At 69.9% G+C, this 25,402-nt stretch overlaps 3 protein-coding genes across 3 annotated transcripts; 1 reads left to right on the forward strand and 2 right to left on the reverse strand.

Moving 5' to 3' along the window:
- Window positions 1–487: 487 nt before the first annotated feature.
- On the reverse strand, window positions 488–4,325 carry DCST1 (DC-STAMP domain containing 1). Its single transcript, XM_056322593.1, has 15 exons — window positions 4,247–4,325; window positions 4,028–4,153; window positions 3,642–3,770; window positions 3,422–3,561; window positions 3,079–3,346; window positions 2,774–2,917; window positions 2,524–2,645; window positions 2,290–2,447; window positions 2,008–2,107; window positions 1,821–1,916; window positions 1,608–1,734; window positions 1,357–1,473; window positions 1,095–1,237; window positions 874–987; window positions 488–733 (listed from the first exon to the last, which is right to left on the reverse strand). The coding sequence occupies exons 1-15, from the start codon at window positions 4,323–4,325 to the stop codon at window positions 488–490; spliced, it is 2,109 nt and encodes a 702-aa protein (XP_056178568.1).
- A 525-nt stretch (window positions 4,326–4,850) lies between these two features.
- Window positions 4,851–8,971, forward strand: DCST2 (DC-STAMP domain containing 2). The gene is given in 16 exon segments (XM_056322594.1): window positions 4,851–5,172; window positions 5,270–5,440; window positions 5,569–5,670; window positions 5,772–5,812; window positions 5,814–5,967; window positions 6,072–6,137; window positions 6,244–6,457; window positions 6,544–6,701; window positions 6,784–6,948; window positions 7,052–7,219; window positions 7,313–7,413; window positions 7,495–7,625; window positions 7,784–7,899; window positions 7,979–8,072; window positions 8,166–8,405; window positions 8,494–8,971. Coding segments are annotated over 16 exon segments (2,343 nt in total). The 3' UTR covers window positions 8,594–8,971.
- A 115-nt stretch (window positions 8,972–9,086) lies between these two features.
- ZBTB7B (zinc finger and BTB domain containing 7B) lies at window positions 9,087–25,300 on the reverse strand. Its single transcript, XM_056322460.1, is given in 6 exon segments — window positions 9,087–10,645; window positions 11,120–11,507; window positions 11,510–11,616; window positions 11,618–12,126; window positions 24,172–24,990; window positions 25,053–25,300. Coding segments are annotated over 4 exon segments (1,419 nt in total). The 5' UTR covers window positions 12,121–12,126; window positions 24,172–24,990; window positions 25,053–25,300; the 3' UTR covers window positions 9,087–10,224.
- Window positions 25,301–25,402: the final 102 nt, after the last annotated feature.

A 25,402-nucleotide genomic window follows, 5' to 3' on the forward strand; every position in this document is an offset into this window, starting at 1 on the left:
GCAGAGACCCCCACCTGCACTATCCCATGCACCAGAGCCCCCCACCTTCACCATTCTGTAGAGCAGAGACCCCCACCTGCACTATCCCATGCACCAGAGCCCCCCACCTTCACCATTCCGTAGAGCAGAGACCCCCACCTGCACTATCCCATGCACCAGAGCCCCCCACCTTCACCATTCTGTAGAGCAGAGACCCCCACCTGCACTATCCCATACACCAGAGCCCCCCACCTTCACCATTCCATAGAGCAGAGACCCCCACCTGCACTGTCCGTACACCCGAGACCCCTGCCTTCCCCCCCATCTATCAGAACCCCCTACCTTCACCACCCCACACCCAGAAGACCCTCCACCCCCATGGCCCTCAGAGCCCCTTTCACCACTCCGTACACCAGAGACCTGCACCCCACAGACCCCACTCCGCACCCTGCAGGGGGGGCTGCGGGGGGGGGGGGGGGGGGGGCACAGCCTTTATTGCCGGCCACCCTCAGGCCGCGTACTGCATGTCCTCCTCGCTGCTGTCCTGGGAGATGCTGCCGTCCCCAGGGGTGCAGGCGAGGCACGTGCCACCCGCCTCCTTCCAGCACTGCTCACAGTACCAAGCACCGCAGGTGGGCACCGGGCAGACCTGGTCCTGGGGGGTCTTGGGCATCTCGCACACCGTGCAGTACTGGCGCACCCAGCGGCGCAGCCACGGCCAGCGCCGGCAGCACCACTCCACCAGTGGTATCCCCTGCAGCGAGGCCAGCGCCGTGTGGGGCTTGGGTTGAGCAGCCCAAACACGGTGAAACCAACCTGGGGTTGGGGGATGGTGGCACCCACTGCCCCGGCACCCTGGTGTGGTCCCAGCCCTGCATCCCCGTCCCCACTCACCAGTCCCGGGTGCCGCTGTGCCCGCTGTCTGATGCGCTTCCGCTGCCAGTGGATGAAGCTCTGCCGCTGCTGCAGCATCTTGTTGTACAAGTACAGCACGCGGCTCTTCTCCCGCTGCGCCAGCAAAAACCATGAAGTGTGCCCGGGGACCCCCAACAATGCCCCCCCGGGCCAGCCCACGCTGTGCCAGGCCCTCAGTTGGTGCTGGCACTGCCGCTCACCTTGGGGAAGTAGAAGGCTGCGATGACGCGGCGCAGGCGGTACGTGTAGACCTGGACCAGGCAGAGCAGTGCCAGCAAGGCCAGGGGCAGGCAGCTGCCCAGGTACTCCTGCCTCTTCATGCTCTGGGGCTGCGGCAGGCAGGCTGGGGACATGGTGGCATCGCTGAGCCCCTGGGCAAAACCCCCCCAGCCCCTCTGCGAGGCAGCAGTGGCCAGGCCATGGAGCTGGGGCAGGGGGTGTCCCATCCCTGATGTGTCTCACCTATGTTGGACGTCTCCAGACTGGTGTCAGAGGAGCTGTTGAGGACACCGATGGTGCTCCGCAGGAGCCGAGCCATCAGGGATGTGCCCATCACATGGACGACCAAGTGGTGGCTGCCTGTGGGATGGGAGCATGGAGGGGGGGAAGCTGTGGGGCTGGGGAGGTGGGGGATGACCCTTGCATTGCTGCGGGGCATGCTGCGGCCATGGGGCTGGGGGCTGCCCCCTGGCACTGTGGGGCTGGGGGCTCACTCTGGAAGGAGTACTGCACAAAGGAGTGCTGCTGGATGACGCTGAGCGTGGTGAAGAGCACGTGGTCCAGGATGCAGGCAAGGACGAGGAGGACCAGGGGTGCAATGCACTCCAGCAGCTGCAGCACCTGTGGGGAGTGAGGTCTGCCGCAGCCCGCCCCCCAGCCCCAGCCCCCCAGCCCCCCAGCCCCCCAGCCCCCTGCCAGCCCCTCACCATGCTCTGCACCTCAGGCGGCTGCATGGTCAGGCGGCACGGGAAGATGATGGTGGAGACCTCTGCCCGGCGCAGGGGTAGCAGCGTCCGCTTGTGCTGGGAGAGGGGGAGCAAGGTGGCTCAGCACAGTCCCCCGGGACCCCCTGCCATGGGGGGGAGCCACCTTTCGCCCCTTCTTCCCCCTCACCTGCTTTTTGCGGCGGGCATCAATTTGGCGGAAGTAGGTGCTGATGTAGACGTTGTCGAAGGAGATGTCCTTGCAGTACTGCCTGGTGTAGGAGAACGCCCTGGCAAGAGGTGGGGGTCCAGAGGGGGACAAAGGACTGGCTGCAGTCCCCCAGGACACCCCCACCCCCTTGTCTTTGTGCCCCCCCCCCAGACTTGCTACCAAAGGAAGCCCCCACCCCTCCATTCCCTGTGGCTGGCACAGGAGTGCCTCCCCCCTACCCTCCCCCATCCTGGAGCTCACGAGATGAAGACGAGGAGGAAGGTGAAGGAGAGCAGCAGGCGGAAGAAGGTGACGGCCTGGCCCACGTAGGCACCATGCTGCTGCAACTGCTTGTTCACCTCCTCCAGCAGCTGCTCCGACGTTATGTTGGCACCCATCAGCATCTCGCGGTGCTCCTCCTGTGGCAGAGGGACTGTGGGGCTGAGCAGTATCCAGCACCCACCCTGGCCCTGGGCTGGGGGGACAGGCACCCACCTGGATGACAATGTTGGCAGTGAATTCCTGGCTGAGGCTGTCGACGGAGCTGTTCACCATGTCATACATCTGCCCGAAGTTGCCCTCCACAGGGATCCTGTCCTGGCACCAGGTCTGCATGACTGTGGGCACAGAGTGGGGACGGTGCCAGCCCAGCTGCGACCCCTGGGCATCACCCTGGGGCTGCAGGGGCAGAGCTGGAGCTGCCCCACTGAGGGAGGACAGGGTGAGGGTCCCACACGTCACCCACGCCTGGCAATGTGGCAGAGGAACTTGAACTTCATGGGCAGGCAGAGGAGGTGGCTGATGATGGGCACGGCCACTTGTGCCAAGCAAGCCTTGTATAATTCGTCGAACCAGTCCCAGCAGCGCTGCATGCCCAGTTGGATCATGTCTGGAGGACAGGCACCCTCAGCATCCACACACGCCCAGCCCCACTGGCCCCAGTAACCCAGGGTGCCCAGTGAGGCCAGTACAGGGGGGCTGCATCCACCTCATCACCTGGCCGGCAGCTGCCCACCCCACCTGCTGCCAGCCTCCTGCCCCCCCACTCACAAACGCAGCGCATTTTGGTCTTCATTTCATACAGCTGCTGGGTGCTCTGGGCTGCCTGGGGCTGCGGGTGCTGCTCGGGCTTCGGCTGCTGCCCAGGCTTCGGCTGCTGCCCGGGCTTCGGCTGCTGCCCGGGCTTCGGGTGCTGCTCGGGCTTCAGGTACTGCTGCTGCTTCAGGTCATACCCTGCCTCGCTGGCCACCTCCTCATTCAGTGCCATGAAGGCACGCGAGATGTTCTGCATCTCGGTGCTCAGCGTCTCCCCGCTCCACTGCCAGGGGGACACACACAGGCTCGTCTCCAATCCCCTGGGCCCCCCACCACCCACTCCAGCCCCCTGCCTCACCATCAAGTCCTCCATCACTTTGCGCATGGGGTCCATCATCAACTGCCAGAGCCGGCGAGTGTGGTTGATCTGCATCTCCGTTACACAGCCCAGCATGCGCGTCACCTCCTCCAGGTTGTGCCAGGTATTGGTCACAGGCCCTGGCACCAGCAGGGGTGTTTCAGACCTCGCCAGCACTCAGGACCCCACTGGAGGGGACAGGGATGTGGGGGGACCCTACCATTGTAGATGGCGGCGAGGACAATGGAGAGGACGTAGACCCGGCCCTCCTTGCCCAGGAATTTGGGGACCATGAGCAGGGTGGCACAGCGAAAGTGGGGGGACACGGCCCAGCCCAAGGCGGTCACCCCTGCAGAAAGCGGAGAGCTGTCCCCACGGTCCCATGGAGAACCCCCCAGGTCGGTCTCCCGATGGCCCCCTCTCCCCCCGCAGTCCCCTCCCAGCCCCATCCTCACCTGTAAGCCCCCAGGAAATCCACATCTTGCTCGTGTCCGTGAGGTTCATGGGGATGATGAGGAGCCAGCAGAGCCCTGAAACACCCACAAACGTGCCCTGAGCCCTGGTGCCACTGGTCCCCCACTGTACCTGGCACAGGGGCACACTCACCAAGGCCAAAGAAGATCCCGACGCAGGCACCCAAGAAGAACTTGCTGGCACGATACTGGTCCGGCTGGCTCCAGAGGAACTGGCTGCACGGGGCAGGCAGCAGCCAGACCACCACTCGCTTCAGGGCTGAGGGGGAAGGGAGGCGTCAGCCCTGCCCCCCCCGCTGCCCACGGGCAGCCGGGCCGGGAGTGGGGGCGGGGGGGGGGGGGGGAATCTCACTCGTGTTGGGTGGTTTCTGCCTCCTGGGTGCTTCTGCCCCCACTGAGCAGCCCTGCTTGGGACCCATCACTGGCTTCATGGCTCCATGCCTCGTCCTGGACACGGTGCGGTGCTCCCCAGATCCAGCAACGGTGCGGTGCTCCCCAGCACCATCAACGGTGGGGTGCTCCCCAGATCCAGCAATGGTGCGGTGCTCCCCAGCACCATCAACGGGAGGGTGCTCCCCAACACCAACAACGGTGGGGTGCTCCCCGACACCGACAGTGCTGGGGTGCTCCCCAGATCTAACAACAGTGGGGTGCTCCCCAACACCGACAGCGGTGGGATGCTCCCCTAGATCTGACAGCGGTGGGATGCTCCCCTAGATCCGACAGTGGTGGGATGCTCCCCCAGATCCGATAACAGCGCGATGCTCCCCCAGATCTGACAAGAGTGCTGCGCCCCCCGGAACTGCCGACACGGGCTGTTGCCAGGGAACGGGCGCGGTGGGCTGGGACGCTCCCGTGGAACCGGGGCATTGTGAGCCGCCGTTCCGCCCCCCGGAGCCCTGCGGCCGGCGCCAGAGCGACCGGCGGGAGCCTCGCAGAGCCCAAGCCAGGCCAGGATGTGGCTGGGCAGAGCCCTGAGAGCCCTGCAGGGGCGGCACAGCCGCGATAAGAGCCCGGCACGGCTTTCCAAGGGCAGGCAGCCCCAGCCGCCGGAGGAGGAGAGTGAGGGGCGGCAGCTGGCCCGCAGCACCGGCGGCTTCTTGCTGGGCATGTTCCTGGCCAGCCTCTACGGGGCTCTGGTGCTGCTGGCGCAGGGCCACAACGTCTGGTTCTGCCTGGTCAGCACCAGCATCCTGGGTGCAGTGCTGGGGCTGGGCATGGCCTTCTCTGGCACCATGCGGCTCACCGTGCTGCTGTCGCTGCCCCACATCTTCACCAGTAAGGAGCTGTGGGTCCTGCCACCAGAAGCTAGGGGGGGTGCTGGGGGGTGCTGGGTCCCATCTGAGCCCCAGGACTGACTGCCATGTCCCTGCAGGGGAGGGGAAGATGCTGATGCTGGTGCTGGCGCTGGGCATGGCCATGCAGGGCCCCTGCGCCAACATCCTGCAAAACTTCTCCCGGGCCGCCGAGTCGCTGTCATGCGGGGCCGAGCTCGCCCTCAACCAGACGGCCGAACGGCTGCAACGCGCCAAGGAGCCGCTGATGGGTGAGTGGGGGGGCGAGGGGATGCAGGGGGATGGGAGGGTCCCTTCCTGGGGGAAGCCTGGGTAGCGCTGCCCAACCCTGAGCTGCCCTTGTCCCTCAGGGTATGGTCAGGGGTCCCTCTCTCCACAGACGTGCTGGCCAAAATCAAGGACATTGCCCAGAAAGCCAAGGTGGTGGGTGACCACGTCCGCAAATTCTTCCGTGCCATCATGGACTCTGTTAGCCACATCGGTGAGTGGGGGTGCCTGAGGGTCTCCCCAGCTCCAGCATCCCCCCTTCCTGCTTTCCCCCTGTCCCTGTCCCCATCACCCATCCCCACTCCTTGCCTGCAGCCCGAGCCCTGCGCAACGTCTGGCTGTGGCTGGCCAACATGAGCAGGGGTGTGCAATCGGGAGCTGGGCACGCCGTACAACCGCTGCCTGCGCCTCTTCGACAACGCCAAGGACAACTGCGAGCGTACCATCCCCCTCCTCTTCTTCCTCTGCTACATCATCGTCACCTTCAGGACCCTCTGTGGTCTGGCCACCTGTGAGTGGGTCCCTACCCTTCTGCAGCAGGGCAAGGGGGGTGAGGGGGTCAACCCGTGCCCACTGTGAGGACCCCACCCTGACAGAGACCCCCCCTCTCTGCAGTTGCCCTCATCTTCTGTGTCATCCCGGAGTACATCCAGACCTTCCTCCAGAGGCAAATTGCAGACCGTGAGTATCCTGGTGTCGCCGGGGGGGGGGGCGGGGGTCCCTCTCTGCTCCTTCCCAGCTCTTGCCTCAGCTGCCAGCACCACACAGCCCCTTGTCATCCCTGCAGCCCTCAAGAATGCTCTGGACCGCGTCCGCCAGGAGTTTGAATTCAACATCTCGGCTGTGCACCACTTCAATGTCAGCCTCACTGCCAGCAAGAGCCTGGGGGAGGTGGCCTTGGACATCATGGAGGGCGTGCACACACAGCTGGAGCCCACCCGCAAGGTCCTGGGGATCTTCACGCACATCTCCATCTGTGCCATCATCTACCTCTACATCAAGTGAGTGGGCTGGGGTCCCGCTCTACCCCTCCCTGGGGACAGGGACCCAGCGTGCCGGTGCCCAGCATCCCCACTAATGTTCCCAGGGCGCTGCGGTACCGTCGCCGGTACCTGCAGGACGAGACCTTCGACAACGTTTACATCACGCGGCGCTTTGTGGAGATGGACCTGCTGCGGGCGGAGCAGGGCAGACCCACCGTGCTGCCCCTGAGAGGCCGGGAGAGAAGACGCTACATCCCCCCAGGTCAGCCCCAGGGGACCCCTGCAGTGGGGAGCTGGAGGGTCCCGGCATGGCACAGCCTCACGGTGCTCCCATGCCCACCCAGCTGCGCCGTGGCTGTCGTGGAAGGAGCAGCGCCAGTATGGGATGCAGCTGGCGGGGGTCCTGCGCCATATGCTGCTGGGGATCAGCATCATCCTGGCTGACTTCGGCCTCTTCTGGCTGCTCGACCTGATCCGGCACCAGCTGGAGGGGGAGATTGTCGCCAGGGGTGAGCAGAACCCACTGTGCTGGAGCAGCACCCTTGCTGGCAGAGGCCCAGGCTTTGGGCAGGGGTGCTCTGTTCCCCAGAACTGAGCCCTCTTGCCCCACAGCACCAGCGGTGATGGGTGTCAACGTCAACGGGACAGGCTACACCAGTGACATCTTCCGGGACTTGGTCTCTGCCTTCGGCGCACTGCAGCAGGGCAACGTCTCGGTGCTCTCCCAGCGCTGCGTCCTCCAGCCGGTGGAGCCCGACTACATCACCTACCTCAGCATGGGTGACCGGGGGGTGCTGCACCTTCAGCGTGCTGGGGAGGAGGGGGGGTACAGAGGGGTGTCGCCCCTGTGTGACTCGTATTTTTTCCCACCAGGACTCCTGTATGGTGCCTGCTTCTTCATTGCTGTCTTTGGCGGCCACATGGCACGGCTGCGCCGGGTGGTGTGTGCCACCTACTACCCAAGCCGTGAGCAGGTGAGAAGATTGTGTCTCCCCCTCCTCCTCACCCCACCCTTGGCAGCCACTGACCCTCACCCCTCATCCCCACCATGCCAGGAGCGCATAGCCTTCCTCCATAGCACCATCCTGGCACGGCGGGCAGGGCTGGTACGCGCCCTGCGCCAAGCCATCACGCAGCGCACGGGTGATGATGGGCAAGGCAACCTGCTCCTCTTCCTCATCTCCAGGTAAGCTCTGTGAGGCTGGAGCCATCCTGACCCCCGTAAGCACCTTGTGGGACATTGCAAAAGGGTGATGCCAGCCCTGGGGGGGTCTGTGGCGAGGGCTTGCCATGCACCCCCGAGGGGTGGCATGGCCCCGTGGAGCATCAGCGCTCTGCCTGCAGGATGCCTATCCTCGCCCGGCTGGCACGGTTCCTGGGCATCCAGCAGAAACGCTGCCTGGCCTGCGGCATGGCGGAGCAGCCGGACTTCATCGCCTGCATCACGATGGGCTGCAAAGGTAGGACCCCCCTAGACCGGGGACACCCCCTCTCCCCCCCCCAAATCTCCCCCCACTCTCATGTTCCTGCTCTCCCCAGGGCTGTACTGCCGCGAGTGCTACCAAACCCTGCGCAACATCTGCACCCTCTGCATGGGTCCCCTGACCTACCGGGACACAGGGGACGAGGAGAGGTGAGCAGGGGGTGCAGGGAGCCCACCAGAGCCCAGGGGGGGCCTGTGGGGTGGGGGGGGGCTGCAGCCCACCCCGGTGCCCCATCCCTGCAGGGACTCCAGCGATGAGGAGACGGTGGGGCTGTGGCTGGGTGCCGTGCAGGCGCTGCGGGGACAGGAGCAAGGACGGCTGCTGAAGCAGAGCATCCGTGAGGTGGCGGAGGGCCAGGGTGGCGGCCGGCGGCTGCCCTCCGAGCTGGTGGCCCGGCTGCGAGCCCAGCTGAAGGAGGAGGAAAGTGAGAAGAGCGATGGGGACAGCAGCGGGCCGGACAGTGAGGACAGCTCATTCTCCAGGTGAGGGCCGGTGGTGGCGGCGGCGGTGTCCCCAGATACCCCCAGCACTGGGGGTGCTGGTCCCTGACGCTGCTGTCCCCTGTCCCAGCCTGGACTTCAGCTACCAGGACCAGTCTGAGAGCAGTGAGAATGAGCTGGAGGAGGTGATGACCGAGCAGCCACCCAGCAGGGAGGGCAGGGCCCGGTGACAGCAGGATGGTGCCATGCGGCAGCGAGGACACCGGGCCAGGCTCCGGGGGCATGGCTGGAGCCCAAGCAGCGCAGTGGGAGCTGGGGGTGGGTGGGTGGAGGGGCTGGGGACTAAAGCAACTGGGTCCTCAAGGTGCCAGCGTCCCAGTGGCCTGAGCTGGCATCCAGCACCCCATGGTGGTCTTGGCCTCGTGGTGTCCCCAGCCCCTTGACATCCTTGTCCCCAGCCCCACAGTGCCCCCAGCCCCTTGATGGCCCCAGCCCCTGCCCTGTGGTGCCCCCATCTCCATCCCCATGCTACACCCACCCCCTTGATGTCCCTATACCAAGCGCCACAGTGCCCCCAGCCCCTCAATATCACTGTCCCCAGCACCTTGATGTCCCCAGCCCCGGGGCGCCCCCAGCCCCACTCCCTGCCCCAGGCCCAAGCAGAGCAGCACCGGCGGGGGGGGGGGTGGTGCGGGGCAGACAGACAGCCGGGCGCGGAGGGGGTCCCTGCTTCTCCGTTTATTACCAAGCAGCCTTCGTTTAAAAAAACAAACACAAACAGACAGACAGACAGACAGAGGCGACCCGGCAGGGCGGGGGGCGGCCGCCCACCGATTATTCGTTTGGTTCCTGACACCAGAGAGGTTCAAGTAGCCGAAAAGTTTCAAGTTCACCATAAGGCACTTTAAAGCCATGACGGGAGCCGAGCCCCTCGTCCCCATCACCCCTCCCGGCACCCCATGGCAAGGGACAGATGCGCGGGGGCCGGGCAGCGCTGGCGGGCAGCAGCGGAGGGGCTGGGGCGGGGGGGGAATATATTACATCATCTTTTTAAATATAGATAAACTCTTATTTTAGGCAAATAGTGCCGGTCCCCTGCTCCCCCGGGGGGGAGGGGGGGGGGGCTGCGCCCTGGGGGGGGCATGTGCAAAGGGCAGAGGGGTGACCGCGGGGGCCCGGCCACCCCGGGGAGGGGGGTCCCACAGGGCCGGGGTGGTTGGGGGGGGATGGGATCGGGTGGGGGCCGGGGCTGCCCCGCACCCGGGTGGGCTCACCCGAATAGTGCAACCAAGAGAAAGCAGCCGGGAGTGCAGGGGCGAGGGGGGGCTCGCCGGGGAGGGGCTGCTCGGGACGGGGAGGGCTGGGGGGGGGGGGGGACACACAAGCTATGCACAGCGCAGGGCGGCGGCCCCCCCCGCCTCCACCCGCACACCGGGGGGCGGGGGGGGGGGCGCCCTGCTGGCCCCGCCCGCGCCCTCCTGTTCGGGGCCAGGGGCGCCCTCGGTCCGCGGGTGCCACCGCCCGGTCCCGGCCCCGCTGGGGGGCGGCATCCACTCGGGGGGGGGGGGGCGCACACACCCCAGTCCCGCTTCTCTCCCCCCCCCCCGGCCCCCTCGCCGGGGCTCCCGCTGCCCCGGGTACGGCGGGGGGAAACCCGGGCACGGCGGATGGGGGGGGTGCGCCCTGGGCACGGTGGGGGGGCGGCGGGGGACACCCCCCCACCCCATTGTGCAAATCGGCCAGGGGGGAGTTTCCCCCTTTGCATAACTGGGAATGAACCGTGACGGGAAAAACGGGAACAGAAACCCGGGGCGGGCACGGCACGGCTCAGCATGGCACGGCACTCGCCGTGGCAGTGGCCCTACACCGTCTCCACCGGCACGGTGCCGTCCGGCTGTGGCCCTTCCTCACCCTCCGGCTCATCCTCCTCCTCCTCCGGCTGCCCCGGACCCCAGTAGCGGGCGATGGAGAGGCGCAGCCCCTCCAGCCGCCCATTGGAGAGGTCAAGGCCAGGAGGGCCGGCGGGCGGCGGCGGCGGCTCGTCGCGGCGTCGACGGCGGGTCCGCACCTCTAGGCAGTTCTGGCCCTTGAGGTGCCGCTGGAGGTGGTCGTCCTTGGCGAAGGCCTTGTGGCAGAGGTAGCACTCGTAGGGCCGCGCGCCCGTGTGCAGGTGCATGTGGTTCTTCAGGTCGTAGCTGTGCAGGAAGCGGGCGCTGCAGTGCTGGCAGGAGTAGGGCCGCTCCCCCGTGTGCTTACGCATGTGGATCTTCAGCTTGTCATTCCTGGGGACACACAGACACAAATGGAGAGGCAGACGTTGGCACAGGGCAGCTGGCATCCCTAGGGAAGCAGCCACCTGGCTGCAGTAGGCAGCGGGATGGTGCTGGCAGTGCAGTGGTAGGGATGCTCTGCAAGGAGGAGGGGGGCTGGGGGCTCTGGCAAGGTGGGGGACCAGATCCCGGCTGCCTGGTTGGGGTGTGCAGGGACTGCTGTGGCACCAGCGGCGGTGGGAAATGCATCCTGGTGTTGCACCGTGCCAGGATGCAGCTGAGTACCAGCAGGGGAGGTGCAGCTCAGGATGCTGCTGGGTACCACGGCTGGCAGGCAGGGCGGGTCGCTCTGGCAGCACTCACGGGGGGCACAGAAGCCCCCCTGGCCCTGCACTTGCACCACGGCAGGGAAGCGGCCAGGCACTAGCAGGGGAGGTGCCAGGGGCAGGGGGGGATGCCGTCGGGTACCCACCGGGCTGCACTCACCGTGTGAAGCGGACCCCGCAGACCTGGCAGGCGAAGGGCTTCTCGCCTGTGTGCGTGCGCATGTGGCGGGGCAGCTTGCCGGCGCCGTGGATGACCTTGTGGCAGACGGGGCACTCCTGGGGCATCTGCGAGCGGCGCTTGCGCACCAGCTTGTCGGGCGTATCCAGCCCAGGCGCCAGCGACTCGTGGTGCAGCGAGCTCAGGTACGCCATCAGATCAGGGTCGATGGCGTCCTCGTCGGAGGCAGCCTCCTCGGGGGACAGGGGGGGCTGGTAGGGGAAGGGGAAGGGGTGCGGGGGCAGCTCCTCTTCCTCGGGCAGCTCGAAGCTGTCGTAAGGCAGGGGCAGCCCCTCGGGCAGGGGTGGCGAGGGCGGCTGGGGGGGGGTGGCGGGGGGCTGCCGCAAGCTTCGGCCTCGGCGGGCGGCTCCTCGGTGTGGTTGTTGAGCCGGGCGCCACGGGCTTGCAGAAACTTGCGGGTCTTCTTGCTGCGGCGGGCAGCGGGGCGGGGGGGGTGGCGGGGCGGGCGCTTCGCCCTCGGGGAGGGCAGCAAAAGCCTCCAGGTAGCGGCGGGCACGCTCGCAGTCGCTGTCATCGGGGCCGGGTGCCTCCAGCCCGCTGCCCTGCAGGATCTCCACGCAGGCGGTGATCACGCAGGGGATCTCCAGCAGCCGGGCGGCGCGCAGCACCTCGCCCATGTTGGCACTGCTGATGGTGAGCGTGGCCGTGTAGGCAAACTCCAGCAGCGCGCCCAGTGCCTCTGGCCCCACAAAGTCCAGCTCGCAGACCTCCTGCCCCGGTCCTGGTCCAGCAAAAAGCTTCTTGAAGTAGCGGCTGGAAGCAGCCAGGACGGCGCGGTGGGTGCGATACTCCAGGCCCTGCGTCTTGATGGTGACATCGCAGAGCAGCCCCAGCTGCCGCTGCTCATTCAGGCAGCTCAGCAGCTCGCTGCTGTGCTCGGGGAAGGGGATACCGATGAGGTCGTCCTCTGGGCTGGCCATCATCCTCACCTGCGGGAAGGACGGGATGCTCGCCGACTGGCATGGCAACCAGCCCAAAGCCTGGACTAAACACCGCGGCTGGAGCATCAGCCGCGCCGCCAAGCCAGGGTGCGAGGAAAACTTCATCGCACGGGGCTCGGTGGCACAGGGGTTTCGGTGGGATACCAAACCGGAGCAGGCTGGGGGCCTGGGGGCTGCCCTCACCCCACACACACACATACACACCCCCCCGGTGAGGTTGGCGGGCAGCAGGCCCCCCACCACAGCCCCCCGCACTTCCTCCATCGCTGGCACCTGGCCGCCCGCGCCACCACAGCAAAGGGGGAAATCTCAGTGCGGCGCCTTTGAACGGCGCCGAGGCACCGCACTTCCTGCACCAGCCCACCCACCCCCTGGCCCCCCGGCACCGCTGGGTGCACCCACCGGCTCCCGGCAGCCCCGTCCTGGGAACGTGGGCCTCGCCGGCAGCGGGTGCAGGTGGGCGGGCGAGTGCCGGGAAGAGGGCCCCGAGGGCCGGGGGCCGCCCCGCGGAGCCCAGGCTGGGAACGGGGGCCACGCTTCCTGCCACCGCAGATTAGGATCAGCACCCGCGCCGCCGGTTCCTGCCCCCGCTCCCGGTGGGGGCCTGGCCCCCTCCCTCCCGCTTTGCCCCAGCCTGGGGCCGCTCCTCGCCCAGCCAAGCCCTGCCTGCGTGAGCCGGGCCTTTCCCACGCTGCGGCTGGCAGGGCTTGGCCCCGGCTCTAAACCCGGTGCTGCCGACGCTGGCACCCGCGGTCCTCATGGTGCTGCATCGGGGACCCGCGCGTCCCCACGAAGCCGGCACAGGCGGGCGATGGAGCCTGCGGGAAGAGGGAGCCCGCTACCCTCCCAACCCACAGGTAGGGTACAGGTGGCAGCCACGGTGCTGCGACCCCGTGCCCAGCCACAGGTAACGCCACCCCCAGCTGGCTGGTGCTGCTGGGTGACACTGGTGCTCTGCTGGGTGACACTGGGGTGGGAGGTCTGTCTGGTGGCTGCAGCCCTGCCTGCACCCTGGGGCAGGCACTGCCACATCCAGGCTGGCGGTGCTGCCAGAGCTGTGCCATGCCACGCCGAGCTGGGCCAAGCCATGGTGCACGGTGGCATATGGCACCAGACATCACCAAGTCACAGCAGGGCACACTGAGCCATGCCAAGCCATGGTGCAAGGTGGCATATGGCACTGGCTATCACCAAGCCACACCAGGCCACGCTGAGCCATTCCAAACCATGGCACACGGTGGCATATGGCACCGGACATCACCAAGCTGCACCAGGCCATGCTGAGCCATGCCAAGCCATGGCACACAGTGGCATATGGCACTGGCTATCACCAAGCCACGCCAGGCCATGCTGAGCCATGCCAAGCCATGGCACACGGTGGCATATGGCACCGGACATCACCAAGCTGCACCAGGCCGCGCTGAGCCATGCCAGGCCCAGCCGAACTGAACCCCGCCATGCCGTGCCGGACCGTGCCAAGCCACGCTGTGCTGTCGGCGGGCGCGGGGGACGTGCCCCCTCTTGCCCGTGGAGGGGCGGCGCGGCCGGCGGCCCCCGGCACAGGGGCCCATCCCCGCGCCGGCCGCTCCCTGCGCTTGGGCGGCCGCCAGCTGGGGCTGCCTCGGCACGGCTGGGAACGGCCCCGGAGCAACCGGCTGCGGAGCCGCCCCAGCCGCTGCCGAGCAGGCCCGACCGGCATGGCAGGCGGCAGCCGCCCCTGAAACTGGGAGCCGGGCAGTGCCGACCGCCCGGGATGCTGGCGCCAATGCCAAGTGCCCATGGCCGCCCCCTCGCTAGGAGCCCGTCCCGCCGCTGGCCGGGGTCCCCGGTGCCCGCCGGGGCGGGGGCGAGCGGATTAGGGGTGATTAAACCATCAGGGCCCCGGGAGCCAACAGGCAGCGACAGCCCCCGGTGGGATTAGGCAGGATTAGCAGCGGGGGCAGGATTAGGGGAGTCGAGCGCCCTGCGCTGCAGGGGGATGATGGGGACGTGGCGCCTGCCGAGGGCAGCCCAGAGCCCTGCGGACCCCCGGGGCTGTCACAGGCGGTGGTCCCGCCACGGAGTGGCACCTGCATCGTCCGTCGCTGCCTCCCCCAGCTAAATGCCAGCAGCAGCGGGATGGCCGCCCCGTCCCCACGGCACCCCCAGCCCCACCAGACACCCAGCGCTCTTCCTGCTGCTGGGGCCGGGGCCGGCACCCACAGCTGGCATGTGCCCGTCGGGGGGCTCCAGCACCCGGGGATGCCTGGGCCTGGCAACTGAGACCCCAGCGGGTGGCAGGGGGCTTCAAGGAACAGGTACGGCCACCAGCCTCGCCGTGGTGCGGTGCAGGCGGGAGCCGCCTTGGCACTGCCGGTGCCGCAGAACTCACCGGAGGCCCAGCTCAGGCTGGCGGGGGAGCCGGGACCCCCGTGAGCGGCCACCGGGCCGGATGCCTGTGGACAAGGGCGCAGGGCCGGGGCAGGGCGGGGGGCGAGGCGGCGGCAGGAGGGGGATTTTCCATCGCACCAAACCGCCCGTTACGGCTTCTTCTCCGACACCCCCACCCCCCACCCCCCACCCCCCCGCGCATCCTCCCTGCTGGAGCGAAGTCACATGCTGAGCGGGTGCTGCCATCGAGGAGATCAGAGCGGCGATAAGGAAACGGGGAGGGGGGGGGACGGGGACAAGGTGTGAGGGTACCAGAGCCACTCCCGGCCCCCCGACGTTCCGTGGCTGGCACCAGAGATGATGGCACAGGGAGCATGGGCTGAGGAGGGGGCCGGTGATGATGCCCACACCCCCGTCGCACCAGGGCTTTCTTGGTTACGTCAATGCCTGCGGCCGGGCCCGTTTCGGCTGTGGCAGACACACGGGGCTGGGGAAAGGGGGGGTTGCTCCCCACGCTGAGCCGGCTCCTGCGCCAGGGCGGGCAGCAGCGGGAACAATGCCTGGCCAGGTCAGCCTGACATCCCGCCGCCAGCCCATGCCGCCTGGTGCAGCCACGGCCAGCCCCCATTCACCAGCTGGTTCCCTCCCAGTGCCCCTGGCCCGGGGTCTGGCCGTTCCAGCACGGCTGCACGTGGCAGGGTGGGTGTCTGGCCCTACAGCACCCACCCAGCGTGGGGACTGGCTGTCCCGTGCCACCGAGGCAGGATGGCACCCTGCACGCGGGCATGGTGCCAGCCTGTGCCGGGCACTGGTCCTGGCTTGGCGATGGTGGGAGATGTGGGGTAGAAGGGGGTGTCTGGGTGCCCCCCCTTGCTCCCTCATGGGGAAGGGGGGCAGGGGTCATGGGGAGCATGGCCCCCACCCCAGGCTGCTGCAGGGTGCTACTGCTTTCGGTCACAAGAATTGCAAACGCTGTCGAGGGACTTCACAGCCGCACCGGGGAGAATGAGTCACCCAGGAAGGGGAGCGAAGCACCAGCCATCATCGACCTGGTGGCCCCCGGCCCCTTGCCCCGCGGGGCCCCTCACCCTTCGGGAGCTGGGAAGGGGACCCAGGTATGCAGCCATGCACCAGCTCCCCCCATCACCCACGCCCCCATCACCCAGCCCAAAGCCAGCGGGGAGCAGCGGCGGTACCAGCGCCGGGTGCCATGGTGTGGGGGGGTGGCATGGCTGTGGGGTGGGGGGCTGCGCAGCCTCTCTGCCCACCTGGTGGGAAGGCGGTGGGCTGGGGGCCAGCCAGGCTGGTGGCACTGAAGTGGGCACATGCTGCGGGCATGCTGGGGGTCCCAGTGCTGGAGGGGAGGCGGCTGGGGGAAGCGGTCCCGCTCTTTGAAAGAAGAAGAAACAGCGAGCAGAAACGAAAGGAAATGGTTTGAAGAGAGAAAAGGATAAACAGAGCCCCCATGCCCCACGGTGCCAGGGAGCGAGCCCCGCGGCACCACCCTGGCCTCCCACCACCATCCGGCTCCTGGCACCCGTGGTGCCACCCGGAGAGCTCTCGGTTCCCAGGTGCCTTGAGCACCTCGCGGGCACGGCAGCCATGGGCACTGAGCCAGGGGGTCTGAGTGCTGTGGCCCAAGTCGGTCTCTGTGCTGGTGCCCGGTGTGGCTGCCGGTGCCAACCGCGCACGATAGCCAGGCTGGAGGCTGGGTGCAGGCGGCCCTGCCATGGCGGCGCAGGTGGCTGCAGGACCCGCGGCGTCCCCAGTGCCAACCCTGGCACCTGCAGCGGGGACAAGCAGCCACCGGCCCAGCCAAGCCCCCAGTGCCAGCCCCCTGCCCGCCAGCCCCACACTGGCACCACAGCCCCCTCCCGCCGCCATCATGGCCCCTCTCGCTGCCAAAACCTTCCCCAGCGCCTGGGCCAGGCAGAGGCACGTCCGGCTGCCTGGCACCACCGCCGTGGGGTGTGGGTCTCACTCTGCCAGGCCGTGGTGACCCGAACCTCACTGCCCGTCCCATCCCGTCCCACCGGCAGCGAGGGCGGTGCAGGGCCCAGGCGATGCCAGCATCCCAGGCAGCCTCCCGGCCGGTGCCAAAACAGCCATGCCTGGCTCTCCCCGTGCCCGGCAGCACCGCGCCGGGTCCCCACTGCCCCGGCACCTTCTCCGCCATGACGGCTGGCGGCGGCGGGGTGGGCGCTCGGCTCACCTGGCGTGTGTCCCGGCGTGGCTCGGCGCTGCGCCGCGGCCGGGTCGGCGGCCCCGCGAGCGGCAGGGAGGGGAAGGCAGGGTGCTGTGTGAACTTGGCCCCGCTCCCCGCTGCACTTGAGCGCAGGATCCCACCTCAAAAGGAGTCGACGCCCACACCCCGGGTCACGCACCTCCCAGCCCCGCTTCCCAGAACACACACGGCATTAACCCTTCACGGCCAGCGCCATGCCGCGGGGTGCCAACCCAGAACCGGGCAGGGGGCATCCCCCGGCCCCCTCCCGCCGGAGGAAATTCCCAGTGCCGGTAGGACAGGCACCCCATGCCGCGGGCATCCCCTCCCCGCCACCAGCATCGCCTCCCCGCCGCATGCCCCGGCCCCCTGCGCCGAGGCGTCGGACAGGCTCTCGCGCTCCCGCCGCCCCAAGGCAGGGCGCTGGGTGCCGGGTGCTCACTGCTGGCCGTGGCCGGCCCGGCTGAGCCGGGAGGGCGCCTGCGCCTGGCGGGAGCGGGGCTGCCACCGCAGGGCTGGGCTCGGTGCGGCGTGCCATGGCCTGCCTGGACAGCCCTGGAGCCGCCCCCCAAACCTGCAGACGCACGTCCCGCTCCGCCGTCCCCGAGGTCCCACGGGGGATGTGGACAGCCGTGACCCAGGGAGGGGGCTCAGGGGTGGCCCCTGCTGAACCTAGTCCCCTCCGCTCGCCGGGGCACCCACACTCCCCCCACCCCCCCCCAGCCCCCTGGGGCCAGCTGCAGGTTCGCGCAATCCCCCCCCAGTAATTACACCCTCTGCATCCCCAGCTAAACAGCAATTAACAGCCCGGGGAGTGCTCCCCACACCCCACCCGGCACCCAGCATCCGCCCCGGCCGCCCACACCAGCCCGGCCGGGGGGCAGCCCCACCGCAGTGCCCTGGCACGGCCCCGGCAGGGCTCTGGGCAGCCGTGCCAGCGCTGCCAGCAGCACAAGGCCGGGCAGAAAGGGGAAGAGCCCTGTGCCAGCCCGGCCGCCAGCCGGGCAGGGAGGGGGCCTCTGGCCCCAGCAACGTTGGCGGAAAGAGCGGGTTGTGCAAGAGCCCGAGCAAACGGGCCGGCAGCAGGGACAGCAGGCGGGCAGGGGGGCAGTGGCTGCACCAGCATCGTGCCCACGCAGGCCAGGATGCCCTGGCACGGCATCCCGCCTCCCCCATCACCAGGGACCGCGTGCTGGGCAGAGGCTGGCCGTGCCACCATGGGTCAGCCCGAGGGCTGGAGCGCCGGCAGCATGTGGCTGGGAGGCAGCGGTGGTGCCGGCAGCCTTGTCCGCCACGCTGCCACCACGCGCCGGGCTGGCTGGCCACCCCAGTGGGGGGCACAGACCCAGGCCAGCGTCCCCAGGAGGGTGGGAGGGACGCGGCACCAGCTTGCCAACCCTTTGCCTGCCCTTTGCTCCCCATAAAGGAGGGAAACGGCGCCAGCCCCCCCTGGCCCAGGTGTGCCAGGTGCTAAGGGCGGGAGATAAGGTGGGCGAGGCGGGCAGGGAGGGGCATGGCATGGGCACGCAGCCCTGACTCAGGGTTCCCGCTGGTGGCCAGGCCCCGCTGGGGTGAGTCATGACATCCCCCCCACCCTGGGGGTGTCGCAACTGCCCATGCGCTGGCCACAAACTGCTGCTCACCCCGGCTGGGGGGCACCAAGGGTGCCCAATCAGGGGGGACCAGGTGATGGATGGGCTGACCTTCATCCATCCTCCTCCACGCTCCGTCCTGGCCTTGGCCAGTGACACCCTGACCAGTGGCACCAGTGATGGGCCGCAGCCCCGTCCCGCATGCAGCTGGGACAGGTTCCAGCAGCATCTCCCATGTGGTGCCACCCCCCTCTCCTGACAGCAGGATGGGCACCCCAGCCATGGGCATCCCTACCTCCCGCACCACATCCCAGTACGGGGGACCACAACATGCCAGGACAGGAGAGGTCCCACAGCCACCTGCTCACCTATGGGTGGCCACTATGGATGTGGCCAATGGCGTGTGGCTTCTGTGGGTCACCCCTGGGCTCCCCGCTCCAAGCATCACCATCCCCAGCACTGGGGAGAGGCCACGTGAGGCCGGACACCGGCTGTCCTCAGCTGCTCCCTGCCAGGGCGGCCTGGGGAGCGGGGCCACATGCAGGCAGAGGGAAGGAGGGTAGGAAGGAAGGAAGGAAGGAAGGGGTTGCCGAAATGGAGCTCAAGGAGGGGGGAACAGGAAGGAAATGGTCAACAGCAAACCCCACCTTTGATCACCCCCCGGCATGGGGCAAAACCCACTCACAGATTCCCCAGCAGCCAGGGGGGACTGGGCTGTGGTCAAGGCAGCCGCCGTGCGGTGGGCTCTGAGCCCACCCAGTGCCCAGGCCACCCCTGCCGGTGCCGAGGGCCACAGCAGAGCTGGGCATCCCGCCGCGTCCCGGCTTGCGTGGCCCAGTGTGCCCAGGACCCCACCGGGATGGAGCGAGACTCAGCTGCCCACGGGCACCCTGGTGCCAGGCACGGGGGGTACCCATGGCAGCAGGGCGAGGCTCTGCCAGCCCTCAGCCTGGGCCAGCCAGGCTTGCCCACAGCTGGTCCCGCTTGCCAGCCCCAGGGCGAGCCAGCTCCGGTGCTGCTTGCCCTGTGGCACAGTCACAGGAGCCCCTTGGAGGGCAGCCAGACCCCCTGGGTCCCACCGCTGCCACACGGCCCTGGGCAGCCCCCCAGGCTGGTGGCATCTCCTCCCTGACACGGGGTCCCTGTCTTCAGAGCACCTCGGGAACTGAGCACTGCCAGGCGGCACAGGACAGGCCCCAACGACGCTCCATCCCGGCAGCAGGGCGGTGCTGGTCCCACTGGGGTCACCTGGCAAGGACAGTGCCAGCCCACGGCCCCCCCTCCACACCCCCCGAAATAGCCTGGCTTCCGCCCCCACGGCAGCTGCCTGCTGCCAGCTCCCCGCTGCCCACGGCTGATCCCAGGGGAGGGAAGGGGGGGGGCAGGCGGCTCTAATCCCCCCCAAGCCCACAGAGCACTGCCTGCGCGGCTGTGCCCGCCGCAGCCTCACTGGCCCACGCAGTGCTGCCAGCGAGACCCCCGCCAGCCCCACGTGGCGGAGCACAGCCAGGGGCAGCCGCCGTGGAGTCCCACCACGGTACACGGGGCCGTCCCAGAACCGTCCCCAGTCCCAAGCCACACCGGGATGTCCCCACCGTGCCGGCAGGCTCGGCACTGCCCAAGCCGGGCAGGAATCCACTTCCCTTCCCCTCCTTGGCCCCGCAGCGGGACAAGAGTGGAGCATCCCCCTGCCCATCCTCACAGCGGCCCCCAGGCCCGTGCCGCTGGGGATGCCCATGGGAGGGGAACCGAAGCAAAACTGCCAGGGTGCAGCGGTGCCCCCCGCGTGCCAGCCAGCCTGGCCGCACTCCCCCACCCCATCAGTGTCCAGGGCAGCAGCGCTGGCCCCCACCCTGCCCAGGACCCCGCGCCTGGCAGCAGGACCCCCTACTCACCGCCCCTCCAGCCGCTGCCCATGGGGCCCAGGGACACGGTGGGGACAGCCGGGGCAAAGCGGAGCATGCAGCGCAGCCAAGGCTGCCGGGAGAGGCCAGCGCTCGCCTGACCTACTTCTCCTTCCGCATCACCTGCTTTCATTTTCCCTCGCCACGGCTCGGTCCCCCCCGCCCGCCCACAGCCCCGCCGAGTCACGCTACTGGCTCGGGGGGCACGGGGCACCCAGGCCCCGCGGCTCCCACCGCACCGGCATCTGCGCCAACCGGCCACCCATCGCTGGGCCGGGAGAGCGGCCGGGCACTGAGTACGGTGAAGGTCACACCGGCCACCGCAGCAGCCCCAGCCACGGCCACCTCCCCAGCTGCCTGCGCGGCCACCCAAGCGTCACCTCCCTGGCACGAAGCGAGTTTGACGGGTCTCAGCCCAGCCCCTGGCCGGGTCCTCCAGCCGCCCCGGGGCTCGCTGGGGTGTGGACATGCAGCTCCTGGGGCATGTCGGGGACGCCAGCGCTGCTGGGGGGACTCGGCAGGCGCCAGTCCCCCCAGCCAGGGCAGCCTCCCCCGCCCTGACCCCCCAGCTCGGTGGTGGGGTTACCATGGGAAGGCGGCAGCGGCGGCGCAGGGGGAGCGTGGGCTCCCGGGGGCTCCCGCCAGCAGCCCGCGCGCTGCCAGGAGAGATTTCTCCGTGGTTTCATCATCCACCGCCCGCCCCGAAGGAGAAGTTCCTGCTCCGCGCGTGGGGCAGCAGCCACCCCTCGAGGGTCGGGGGGCTGTGCTGGCCCCCACACCCCCTGCTGCACCCGCCGCCTGCCCCTGCCGCGCTCAGGCCTGTCGTGCTCGTGCCACGTGTGCACCGAGGGTGCACGGCACCAGCTGGCAGAGCCGCACCGCCGCGGCCTCGGGCTCAGCACCGTGGTGCCGCCAGTGAGGGGGGGCTGCCCAGCCCGGGCCCCGGCGGGTGGTCTCAGGAGGTCCCCAGCACCCAACACCGATGTCCACCCGTGTCACACACCCCCCACCCCCCACCACCCCCCATCTGTCACCTCCCCACACCCAGGGGTTTCACCCACTCCACACTCCAGTCGCCAGCAAAGGCACCCCCAGCCCCAAGCAGCCCGCAGCCCAGCCCCGCCGCCCCACACCCTCCCCTGCCCCACAGCTTCCCCTTCTCCACACACTCAACTCCAAGTTCCTGAGCCCAGCCCCTCCCTCCACACCCGGCACTGGCATCACCGCCGCGGCCTCGAGTCGCCGGCAGCTGCTGCGTGCCAAGCACCGGAGCCGGGGGACCCCAGCACCGCGGGACCCCTCGCAGCCGGGGAAACAGAGGCACGGCCACACTCACCCCGCGCCAAACCCAGCACCACGTCCCCCTCGCCCGGTAAAAGCAGCTCCGGGTCAAGGGCGGCCGCGGCCCAAGACGGTGACTCCCTCCGGCACGGGCTGTGGCGGGAGGGTAAATACCGCACCCCACCCCGGGCAAACAGCCGGCTGGGGGCAGCCAGCCAGGGGGGGACAGGTACAGCAGGGCTGGGTGCACTGGGACAGAGTCCACCAGCGCTCGGCGGGTGCTACCGAGCCACCGGGCCCGGTGGGCACCCCGGTGTGGACCCTTGCCAGCAGCCAGCAGTGAAACACCCGCCGCCAGCGTGCCAGGCCCAGAGGGTCACTGGTGTGCTGCAGCGTGCCGGGACACGGGGACACCCACCTGCCGGTACCGGCGTTGGCGCCATGGGGGATCCCGAGCTGTCACCCCGCCGTGACGGTGCCATGCCCAGTGCAGCCGGGGATGCGGCCGAGCCGCTCAGCGGGCCGGGAAGGGCGGTGGGACGGCGGCAGCACCCCGGTGAGCGTGGGGGGACCCCGGCTGGATGGTGGCACCACAAGTGGACCCCGGCCAGAGCCTTGGCAGCCAACCCGGGAGGCGGCGGGGACCTGCCGGTGTCCCCCGTTTCCCGCAGCCCCGTGCGGAGGAGCCGGGAACGGCCCCCGCGTGGCCCCCTCCGCCCCGCAGGCGACACGTCCACCGGCCCCAGCGTGGAGCAGCGGCGGGCAGGCACGGTCCGGGCGCGGAGCACCTCGGCGCACCCGCCCGCCGCCGGTAGCCGGTAGCATCCCGGATCCCCGCGACTCACCGCAACCGGGCTGCCAAAACGGTCGCCGTACCGGTACCGGTCCCGGTCCCGTTACCGGTCGGTCGGTACCTCCGTGCAGACCCCGTCGGTGGGTCCGTCCGCTCCCACCCGCCGCCGCTCACCTGCGCGCCCCGCCCGAGCCACGGGCCGGTCCCGGGGCCGCGGCCCCGCCTCCGCCTTCACCTGCCGCCGCCGCGCCCCGCCCGCCCCCCCCCCGCTGCCGCCGCCGCCGCCGCCGCCGCCGCCGCCGGGGCTCCAGGAAGCGCCCGCCCCCGCCCCGCTCATTGGGCAGCGCGCCGGCGGTCCGGCCTCCTATTGGTGGGGGGGCCCGCCCATCAGCCCCACCACACACCCCCACCCCCCCCGGGAGGGCGGGGGCCGAGCGGGCCCCCCCGGGACCGGAGTGCACTGGGGGGGGGGGCCCGGGAAGAGCTGAGTCAGAGGCGCGGGACAGCAGCGATTAACGGCGCCGCGCTGGGACCGACCCCGTGGCTGGGGGGGTGGGAGTGGGCGGGTGGGAGTGGGGGGGTGGAACCCGGTACGGCCCCGCCGGCGCCTCGCCCGGTGCCAGGCGCCGAGCGCGCCCCGCCCGCTGCGGCCGCCGAGCCCCGGGGCCGGCCCGCCCCGCTCCGCCCCGCGGGCACGGGGCGGGGAACCGGGCACGGGGAGTCGGCCGTGGGGCGGGGGGTGGAGAACCGGGCACCGGCGGGGGGAAAAGAGTCCCGGGTACGGGCAGGGATGGAGAACCGGGGCCGGGGAAGCGGGCACCGGCGGGGAGGATGGAGTCCCTCCCGGGCACGGGCGGGGATAGAGAACCGGGCCCGGGGAAGCGGGCACCGGCGGAGGGAGGGGCATAGAGTCCCGGGCACGGGCAGAGGCGGAGAACCGGGGCCGGGGAAGCGGGCACCGGTGGGGGGGGGGTGGAGTACCGGGTACAGGCGGGGATAGAGAACCGGGCACGTGCAGGGATGGAGAACCGGGGCCGGGGAAGCAGGCACCGGCGGGGGGAATGGAGTCGCGGGCAGGGCGGGGGTGCAGCGCCGGGGCCGGGGACGCGGCCCCCCCCGCTGCCGGCGGTGCTGGGGCAGGGCGCGGCGCGGCCCCCCCCGGGAGCGGCCCCGCCGCAGGTGCCGGGGCGGGGACCCCGCGCAACCTGTTTGGCCGCCGCCGGCCCCGGGAGGCAGCGGCGGGGCGGCCCCGGGGCTCACCTCGCCTCACCCCGGCCCCCCCGGCTCCTGACTCAGAGCCCGGCCGCTGCCCGGCGCTGGCGGAAAGTGTGAGGAGCCGCCGCCGCCGCCGCGGGCTGCCAAGGCAAACACGGCCCCGCGCAGACGTTATGTCAGCCGGGCGGGGGGGACCGCGCCGGGGGGCACCGCTCCAGCGCCGGGCCCACCAGCCCCCCCCCCAGCCCCCCCGCCGGCTCCCGGTACCGCGCACCTGCCGCGGCACCGTGCCCAGCCCGCGCCTTCCTCGGCGGGCGCCGGGACTCCGGTGCCCGCAGCCCCCCCCCCGGCCCCCGTCCGGCCGTCGGCGCACCTGCACCCCTCCCCCCCGCCTCCCCCCGCCCAGGCACCGACCGCGGGGCTCGGGGCTCCCGCGGGGACCGGGGAGGGGGAGATCGCAGAAAATCCCCGGTCGCGCCGCCCTCCGGCCCCGCCGCTGCCCCCCGGGCCCCCGCCCGCCACCACGCGCCGCCGCTCCCCCGCAGCGCTGAGCCAGTGCCGGTACCGGAGCCCTCGGTGCCCGGCGCTGCGCTCCCGGTGCCGCCCGCCCGCCCGCCGCCCCGGGGCGGCCCCGACGGCGAGGCCCGCACTCACCTGCTGCCCGCGGGGACGCGGCGGGGCCGGGGCCGGGGGGGCCGGGGGGGCCGCGGAGCCGCCAGGCCCGTCTCAGCCGGGCCGGCGGCGTGGCAGGAAGGACCGGGCGGTCATCGCGGCCCGGCCGCGGCCGCCTGCAGAGGGCACTGCCGGTCCCCGAGCCCAGCCCGCGGCCACCGGCGCGCCGCCCGCGCGGGAGCGACACGCGTGGGGACACGGGGAGGGTCTTTGTGCCGGTGGCACCTTTATTGGGGTTAGAAACAGCCGTCGCGGCCCGGGCACCCCGGGACCCCCGAGGCTGCGCTTGCCCGGCGGGTGCCCGGACGCAGGACCCACCGCTGGGGACCCTGCCCTGTCCCCAGCACCCGCCCCACACCCACCCATCCAGCTGTCCTCACCAGCCCAACACCTATCCCTCCAGTTGTGCTCACCGGCCCCACATCTAATCATCCAGCTGTACTCACCGACCCCACACCCATCCATCCAGCTGTGCTCACTGGCCCCACACCTGTCCATCCAGCTGTGTTCTACCAGCTCCAAACCCATCCAGCTGTGCTCACCAGCCCCACACCCATCCATCCGGCTGTGCCCACCAGTCCCACATCTATCCAGCTGTGCCCACCAGTCCCACATCTATCCAGCTGTGCTCACCTGCCCCATATCTATCCAGCTGTGCTCACCAGCCCCACACTCATCCATCCAGATGTGCTCACCGGCCCCACACCTATCCATCCAGCTGTAGTCACATGCACCACAACTATCCAGCTGTGCTCACCTGCTCCACACCCATCCATCCAGCTGTGCTCACCAGCACCACACCTATCCATCCAGCTGTGCTCACTGGCCCCACATCTATCCAGCTGTGCTCACTAGCACCACACCTATCCATCCAGCTGTGCTCACTGGCCCCACATCTATCCAGCTGTGCTCACTAGCACCACACCTATCCATCCAGCTGTGCTCACCGGCCCCACACTTGTCCATCCAGCTGTGCTCTACCAGCCCCACACCCATCCAGCTGTGCTCACCTGCCCCACACTTGTACAGCTGTTCTAACCTGCCCCATTTTCCAGCTGTGCTCACTGGCCTCACACCTCCAGCTGTGCCTGCTCCCTCCTGTTCCCCCCATGCCTGCCATGACCCCCAGGCCCACAGCCCCCCCGCCCCGGCTCTGGGGCCGTACACCCACTGCCCTCCCCTCCTGCGGCCCCCAGCCCTGCCCTGGCTGCCC

Source organism: Falco biarmicus, chromosome 19 (genome assembly GCF_023638135.1).
Source record: "Falco biarmicus isolate bFalBia1 chromosome 19, bFalBia1.pri, whole genome shotgun sequence".
NCBI classification, from domain to species: domain Eukaryota; kingdom Metazoa; phylum Chordata; class Aves; order Falconiformes; family Falconidae; genus Falco; species Falco biarmicus.

What these genes read in the sequence shown, in the direction of transcription:
- DCST1 (XM_056322593.1), bottom strand. Translation starts at nt 4,325, where the DNA reads ATGAAGCCAGTGATGGGTCCCAAGCAGGGCTGCTCAGTGGGGGCAGAA. An exon ending in CTGCCAACATTGTCATCCAG is followed by an intron (nt 2,448 to 2,523) that starts GTGGGTGCCTGT and finishes CCTCTGCCACAG; the next exon opens with GAGGAGCACCGCGAGATGCT. An exon ending in CACAGCGGCACCCGGGACTG is followed by an intron (nt 734 to 873) that starts GTGAGTGGGGAC and finishes GCCTCGCTGCAG; the next exon opens with GGGATACCACTGGTGGAGTG.